Source organism: Aricia agestis, chromosome 12, assembly GCF_905147365.1.
Source record: "Aricia agestis chromosome 12, ilAriAges1.1, whole genome shotgun sequence".
Classification (NCBI taxonomy): Eukaryota; Metazoa; Arthropoda; class Insecta; order Lepidoptera; family Lycaenidae; genus Aricia; species Aricia agestis.
In genome coordinates this window covers 4,022,131-4,031,107 of record NC_056417.1, presented here as the reverse complement: position 1 = coordinate 4,031,107, position 8,977 = coordinate 4,022,131, and the positions used below count along the sequence as shown (strand labels likewise).

At 38.0% G+C, this 8,977-nt stretch overlaps 1 protein-coding gene across 1 annotated transcript in view; it reads left to right on the top strand.

Moving 5' to 3' along the window:
- The first annotated feature begins 7,045 nt into the window (after positions 1-7,045).
- The window catches only part of LOC121732253 (caskin-2), a 262,402-nt gene continuing 260,470 nt past the window's right edge, over positions 7,046-8,977 (top strand). Inside the window, exon 1 of the mRNA XM_042122076.1 lies at positions 7,046-7,254. Within this exon, the coding sequence (XP_041978010.1) occupies positions 7,239-7,254 (16 nt within the window). The 5' untranslated portion in view covers positions 7,046-7,238. The remainder of the gene's footprint in view (positions 7,255-8,977) is intronic.

Below are 8,977 nucleotides of genomic sequence, written 5' to 3'. Positions count from 1 at the left end.
GTCAAAGTTAAAAACAGGGACACGGGACAACAGCTGACAAGGCACGTGGGAGTTGGGACAGCTACAAGAACAAATAACAGGGACATGGGACAGGAGGTAGGGCCATGCGACATGAGAAAGATAAAGGAGCAGGGGGGAGAGATGTGGGATAGATAAAGAGACAGGGGACAAAGAACAGGGGACAGTCGACAAGGAACAGGGGAGAGGGGACAAGGGACACGGACAAGGATCAGAGGACGGGACTTTATAAATTTAAAGATTACCCTTTTTAAACATCTCATGAATCTAATCTCACCTTAGGTAACACCAAATTAAAAAATACATTAAAAAACAAAATATTCCATTTTTAGGGTTCCGCACCCAAAGGGTAAAAACGGGACCCTATTACTAAGACTTCGTTGTCCGTCCGTCTGTCCGTCCATCTGTCCGTCCGTCCGTTCAGCTGTACACAATTTTGGCCTAATTTTGCTCTATGATGGTACGGAACCCTTCGTGCGCGAGTCTGACTCGCACTTGGCCGATTATTTTCTTTCAAGTACGAAAATTTTATCCCTACAGTTCAATGTTTCAAGTTCAATAATTTATGACATTACTATGTATCTTATCTTATATCTTTAAACGAGCAATTCTTGTATATATGTTACGCTCAAAGACCGAAATCGCTCAATGAGCGAAAAAATGGCTCACAACGCGTTGTGGTCACAGTGAAACAGCCACGACGCGAAATTCGCGTCGTGGCTCTAATGAAAACGGCCACGACGCGTTATGGCAATCACAAAAAGACCATAACGCGAAATTCGTGTCGTGGCTGATATGCTATTCGTTTTTCTTGATTTGTTCTTGATTGGTTAATCGTCCATAGCTATAGAAGATTATATTTAAATTACCACGCACTACTACAATTATTTTTACTTTTACTAAATCACTGCATAACGTGTTTTTCATTATTATTTGAAAATATCCATAGGTCCATAATATCCGTGCTAATATTAGTACTTCTGTCTGTCTGGCGCAACGTGTTATTGTTTGTTGTTGTTGTTGTTTTTTTTTTTAATATAAGGTAATCTGATGTTAATAAATTATAAAAATTTTGCTTAATTTTTATTTATATAATTTAAATATAATACTACTAGTTGATGCCCGCAACTACGTTGCGCCAGACATACAGTAATAATACGTAAGTAAGTACGTATAGTATGGAATTATGGATATTTTATAAATAATAATGATAAACACGTTATGCAGTGATCTAGTAAAAGAAAAAATATTTTGTAGTACGCGTGGTAATTCAAATATAATCTTCCATACCTATGGACGATTAATCAATCAAGAACAAATCAAGAAAAACGAATAGCATATCAGCCACGACACGAATTTCGCGTTATGGTCTTATTGTGATTGCCAGAACGCGTCGTGCAGCCACGACGCGTTCTGGCAATCACTGGCAATAAGACCATTTCACTGTGACCACAACGCGTTGTGAGCAATTTTTTCGCTCATTGAGCGATTTCGGTCTTTGAGCGTAACACACACATATATATATATATATATATATATATATATATATATATATATATATATATATATATATATATATATATATATATATATATATATATATAATTCCAATTATATTATATATAATTGGAATCTCGGAATCGGATCCATCGATTTTCATGAAATTTAGTATATAGGGGGTTTTGGGGGACGATAAATCGATCTAGCTAGGAATTATTTTCAGAAAATGTCACCTTCATCGAATACCGAGCACAGCTCGGTCAAACAGCTAGTACCTACTTATAGACGTATGTATAAGTATTAAGTAGACGCAAAGTAGACGTCTACCTTGAGACTGTTTAATTTTAATACATACCTATAATACAAGTATGGGAGATAATTAACGTATGTTTGTTTAGTTTGGAAACTGTCGCATTGCAGTATAGACTAGTGTATAGTGTATACGCTTACTTTTAAGCTCCGACATGCGACAGGCAGCAGGCTTAATAAATTGGACGTTTCAATCTTATAAAAGTCAATATTAGCTTGACGCGGCCTTTTCACGTTGCGCGTTGGTCTTTTGGTTGGTCTATCACAGGGGTCACCAATTAGTTTCGCTCGCGGTCCATTTTCAGAATTGAAATGACCTTCGCGGTCCACACATTTTATAAAAAAATATTTTTTAAACAATTAACGGAAATTACAAAAGTCAATCAATGAGAAAAGTGTCAATTTAAGTTGCTATTAATTATTAATAATTAAGTATATGTCTGAAGTTTGAAGTGAAATTGGTGCAAGCTGTCATTAAACGAAGTTCATCTTCGAAAATGCTTGGTCGGTGGTCCGCACACAATGGGTCGCGCGGCGGTCCGAATGCGGACCGCGGTCCGCCATTTGGTGACCCGTGGTCTATCATCTATGGACTATGATGGACCAATGCAAGTGATTATAATAAATAATAATATTATAATAACTGTCGCACCGGTTTCGGTGACGTTGGCCGATTGTCGAAATGTTTGAAAGTTGAAACCAAGCCAGTTACGCCGGAGTAATTTTTAAATAGTGCCCAAGTGTGTGCGCAGTATACAAGAGCAGCCTATTCCTTTACACTCAAAAGTCATAAGTTGATGGGTTATGACTTATGAGTTATAAGTCATAACCTAGTGGGACGGATAACCGACACGACTGGCGAGAGATCAGGGGCAGCAGGACCGACTTTTTACAATATTATCCGACTCATGGACCATCTTACTTGTCAGAATGATCTGCCTGCATTATCCTAGCCAAACTTAGAAATAACCTGTTCCCAACGCGGGAATCGAACTAACAAGTAACAACCTTCGAGTCAAGGGCCACGCTCTAACCCACTGGGCCACATAGGCGTAGTACTACTGATTAGGAACATAATAAAAGTGCATAGCTATATTTTGTTTATTATTGCCCATGATGTCGAAGGTGCATGATTAAAGGGCCATCTCCATGCTAATCCATGATGGCTTTCCATAACGTCTTGATTGCGAAGCAGCTTCTGAGGGGTTAGTGCGAGTTTTATTCGATCATACGCATCGAGCACGTTAACGCGAATTTATATGGAATCAAAGCAGCGCCATCTACTGGCTGACGTGGATACTGCTTTGATCCCATATAAATTCGCGTAAACGTGCTCGATGCGTCGGATCGAACAAAACTCGCACTAACCCGTCTGGACAATCGATGCGTTCGTAATCACATGCAGTAGGGAGTTCGTTATCATTAGCGTCATGGGAAAGCAGTTTGACAAACGACAATCAAGACAGTCCGAACGAACGCGCTGCGCCTAGGGCCAATAAATCATAATATTATATCTATTATTGTAGATTATTATACATCTATTAATTATATTTTAGGGACATTTTGTTTTAAGTTCGAGTATGTTGGGCGACGGATAATTAGGGGCGCTGAAGGCACACAAAAGGGGCGCCAATTTTTTCAGCACTAATTGCAGCACCCCGGGCGCCGAAGAAATCTCGGCCAGGGCGCTGGTAGTTAAAACCGACACTGACTTTCGCTTCTGATTCCGCTCATGTTTCCGCTTACGTTTCCACTCCGTTTTCTTCCCGCTATCACTCAGGACAACGCTATCAAACAACCCGCTATCAAACAGAAACAGCTACCATGCTCCGCGCATAGCGTCATAGTACAGCTGTGCAGTGTGGGCCTAACGGCCATGCACATATACTCTATAGTGCCTTTAGGGGCATTCGCTGGCAGGGTCGCTGTTGTGTATCCCGCGTATCCCGTGACTCTGCCTAAAGCGGAAAATGGGAACACTCGTTGGGGTTGGACCAAACATTATTTTTCTTCAATAAATGGTAGAAAACGAGCTTTTCTTAATACATAATTTGTATTTCTACCAAGATTACTAACGCGTAGCATGTTTCATGTTTGATGTTGATTTTTGTCATAAGGTCAACTTGGGTAAGTCCATCTAGCGGCAATAACTTCCATATTTAAACGACAAATTTCATATTATGGCTCAGTGGGTAAAACAGTATTGCAGAGTTAGTTTGACCCACGATTGACCTAATAAACAGACATGTCGCTACTAATTACCTGTTACAAAAAAAACGATCGGCAATTTTTTTCCCGTTTTGTACTCGCATTCGGAGTGTAAGTCTCTGCCAAAAAAAATAAAAAAGGAGCAATACGAAGGAGTTTTTGGAGTTTCTTGGATTACGTAAGTAATTTAGTGATCCGTTTACTTATTACTGGTGTTCAATTCGTTAATATCGCTTTAATTTGGTTATTATCACCTGCAAAATATTTCTAACCTAAAAGTGCAATAGATGGGAAGTCCGTCTAGCTTGCATAAGGAAAGGCCGTCATATGCCGGTCTTGCCTCCAATTGTCAACCTTTTCAAACCTACTAGATAGCATTGCCCAAATTTTACTGTGCACGAAGAGAGCGTACTCCTTTTTAAAAACTCGACAGCGCACTTGTGAGTTGTGACTCCCCTTGTATTACAGGTATCCAAGGGCGACGGTAGTTCACTTACTATCAGAGGATCAGTTTCCTCGTCTACCACCTGTATCGTAAACAAAAAACTTGTAAAATTAACTTTTTCATAATGTCAGAATTATTCGTTTATACTTAATAATAGTAATATAATAAGTGCGAGTTTCTTACGCCGGTTCTTCTCGGCGGGGTAGTTCCCGAACCGGTGGTAGGCAACGTAGTTTCTTCGTTCGACTTTCAAAAAGTGTATCATGATAACCATTTTGAATAAAAAGATATTTTATTATTTATTATTATTATAAAAAAATAAAAACTAAATGAGGCTTTAAAATTATAACAGTATAGTTTCTTTTTCTTTGCGGTATTTTAAATGCGGTCTTGTTCTGAATCATCTAAAGAACTGCATTTATAGCTCAATACGTAAAAGTACCCGAATTTTAAATTAAGTTAAGAGCTCACCTGACTCTAAAAATCAAACATCGTCCTTTTCTCTTCACACTCACGCCCGTCTTTCATATGCCAGGTGAAAAAGGACGGCGCGGAATCATCGCCGAGTTAGTTTTACTTGAATAAAAGACCAACTATAATGATTATGAAAAAAGTGTTTTGAGCAAATTTAGGTTTTATCAATACCTTTTTAGATATTAAAAAATATTAAAGAAAAGACAGCAAACTTCAAAGATACAAGCAAAAATGTGTCTAAAACAAGGTTTTTTGTAAAAAAGAAACTATCGAGCATTTTTTGAGTAATCGTGTTTTCGTCTTGAGCATTTAATCTTTATGAACTGAAGTTACTTGCGTCAAAAATCAGTTTTCTAGACCTTACAGATTTTGAGATCTAGGTTAAAGTATGTAGTCAAGTTAGGGTCATATGGGCTCTTAATACCCAAATGCCTAACAGCGTCCAGCCATCGCCCAACGTAGAGAGAGGCCTTAAAAGTTAAAGGCAATTACTATGATGCAGATGTTTATTCACCGGAGTTCCAAAATTAAATTGGTGCAATAGTAACAACTTCGGGACAATGCACTTAATGAAATAACGAACTTCTGACGTAAACTTGATTTGCGCCCAATTGCATTTGCAATATCTGTATCGTACAATACAAACTAACTGGCAAACTAACCTAACTGAATATAGTTCTGAGTCTTCTGACTCCTGAGTAACAGACGGCAGACCTATTTCGGAATTCGGTCGGGTTATAATTGTAGCGTAGGCTGCGTAACGTAGACTCGTAGTAAACAGCTACGGCGAGCGTAGCCGGTAACCCGACGGCTATCGATTAGTCGGCTTACCCGATCATAGCCGAAAACACCCGAACGTTCCCGACAGTGAGCTACCAGCCGTTCGGATATATTTTGCCTCGAAAGAACCTCAATACTTTGGACATAAGGATCTTTATAAGAAACTCGAAGGTAGGATAAATGTGAACGAACTGTACGTCCATACATAGCGGAAGTAATGAAATGTACAGAAGGATATGATCCGGAAAAATTGTCGTTCCCTTTTTCATCGCGTCCCATTTTACCCTTACCTACGTAAACTTATAAATATTCAATTTATCTTAGATAATCTCGCTTCGTATCAATTTCGGCTAATTAGCGCTTTTTATAATTTCTACTGTAATACATAGGCTTTGCCACCACATGCATAGCTTCTCTGAAATATCTTCATGCATCTTTGCAGTGCACTCAGGCAGAGCGATTAACTCGCATTGTTCATAAGAGCCCCTTATTGTTCAAGGAACAGTCGCACGCTAACCCTTGCATAAGCCGGCCGGCATTGAGCGTCGCTTAAAAAATTTCAAATTCGTAATCGCAATTTAGCCCCGTTGACGCCGTCGATCGAAGGGGGACGCACCCCGCCATGCCATACGGTTTTATTTATGGTGTATTTTGACGTGCGCGCTCGTTGCCAACTTCAAGTCGCCTAGATAATGGGGTGATGGATAGTGTTATCGGTCGTATACGACGTGAACTGTGTCCGAATCGTGTGTGTAGTGGAAAACCCGAGGAAATCAACTGCAGTGAAAAGGCTCAGTGCAATTTAAAAGCCGGTTTATGGAATCGATGTAACGAGTAGTCTGTAAAATGTTTTTAAAAGCTTAAGTGTTTGCCACTGTGTGCTATTTTTGTTTTGAAGCTGTTCTTATGTTAGAATCTCGGCTCTCCGAACGTCTTTGAAAAGGTAAGTCCTTTTATGTGTTTTTAGATCAAAATCCAGCAATTATATAGGTGATTCTTCAGAATATTTGACTAGAATAATACACATTTCGTTTATTTTAAATAGTTTTTAAATATTATATTACTCTTTAGTGGTTTCCATTTACATACTATGTAACATTTTCTGCAGTACTCATAAAACACAAAAGAGATAGGTAAATAAAAGAAAATTATATTTTATTATAATATTTTATAACGTAAACAAAAAAAATATGTATACTCGTGAAAGCGCCATCTATGACGCAACTTGGGCAACTCTAGTTGACTAACTTACCACGACAACAGCGCCAAAGTGTCAGCAAGCGGGCAGCGGCACGCTTGTCTTGCAAGTTGCAGTCACGCGGGGTTGTCTCGCGTTGTGTGTTGTGTGTGGGATTCCGTGTTGTTTTATCGATAAAAATTGTGTTGTTAAAACATAGTTTATACCATCGGAATGCTTATGTGTTAGTGGATAGTGGTATCTGTGTGAGTGTTTTCGAGTCAGCTGCAGCTGCAGGATTTTGGCTGTGCGGAGGCTTAAGCCGGCATGAGAAAAATTAACGGTAAGCTATAAAATATTGTCACAAAACGACGAGGCAAAATAACTGGTAGCTATCTCTAATATGGCAAATGATATTAGAATTTATCACTTGCAGTTTATTACACGTTATGCCCGAGTTGATAACCTTTTGCGGAGTTATCCGACACATACATAGATGTCGTGACACTATAGTTATTCGTGTTAAGTATGCAGTGAACGATCCGTGCAAATGTCAAAATTTTGCAAATGACCCACCTGTTTTCTACCGTTGTGTTTACATTTGCCAATTTAAACAACCTGTAGTAGGTATATAGACGCTTGACTCATTGCCTTCTACGTGCATAGACAATACATAATATTTAAAAAATATTTTGTGTTTATGAATCCTAAGTCCTTGAAGAAATATTGGTACTAGTACCTGCCCTTAATAATTTTGACCATCTGGTATCGCACTAACATCATACACACATTGTCAATTTACTAGGGGAGTGGGGACGACCAACCATTGTTAAGTCAAATTTAATATTTTATTGTGTGCATTTGGGTAAATAAACAATTATTGAGTCTCCACAACGCATCCGAATTACCTAATTGCGTTTTTATCATAGACTACTTAAAATTAATTGATTTTATTACAAGTTACGACTGTTACGAACAAACCACTCAATCGATTAATTACTAATGAGCAGACAGACCAGCTGATGCTAAACAATAACCATACGGAATAATTTGCGTTCTTCATCCTTAAAATAATTTAAAAAAAGTACATCGAACCTCATGATCCTTTTTTTGTCGGTTAAAAATCAACACAAATTACACTCAAAATTACATTAAACATTGCGTCGTTACTAGTTCTACTAATTACGGTTTTGTGTGAGACCGTGTTATTGGTAGTCAAGTCCGCCAATCCGTGCTGAAACTAGTGATATACGAACAGTCAACGAAATCTATGTAGAAGAGTTTTTCTTTTGGTAAGTAAGGAACCCTAAAACAATTACGGTCTTAAGACAAATAGAATTTTGTTCTGTACGTCTGCGAGTCTGCGAGTGACAGGTCGTTGCAGGACAGACTTTAATTTCTCTCTTGTCCTTAGTCTTGGTTTAGTCTCGGGCTTAGTTTCATACCTATAAAATAATTGGATTCCGTATTTACTTGAAACTGGAATCTGGATGCTTTTGACATAACTTAAAAACTTTAAAAGTTTTTCGGTAGTTGCTTTAATTTTTTTACAAAACATGGCTTTCTTGTATGTTGTGAAAAATTGTATAAGAAAATCTAACCTAACTAAAGATACTGTTGTTATCTTGAAGAAAAATCTGTAAGTATATCGTTCTTTTTGAAATTCGTACAATATTTTTTCATTAAAGGTAAAAAAAGTAGCCTCAGAACGTTTAAAGTTACTTTTGTATGACGATGGATTTTAATAATAATGGTTTTGAAAAGAAATTGGTGTCACATATACTCGTACATTCAATTCCATTTTGCCTTTAGTATTCGCGTCGCCGAAGTTTTCCATATTTCCATCTTATTACCATGCAATAAGATTTAAAAGTAGTACACCGTGCGTTACCTGAGGCGCAACGAATTACCGAAACAAAAGATTTAACTTGTACAATAATTTATTAACTGTTAAGGCTTGCATTCGTCTGAATACTGGAAAATGTAGAGATGTATGAGAATGTAGAGACAGCCGCGACTATGGGCTAATAACGGCCGCAATCCAGCTATGGATTTATGTATGGCAG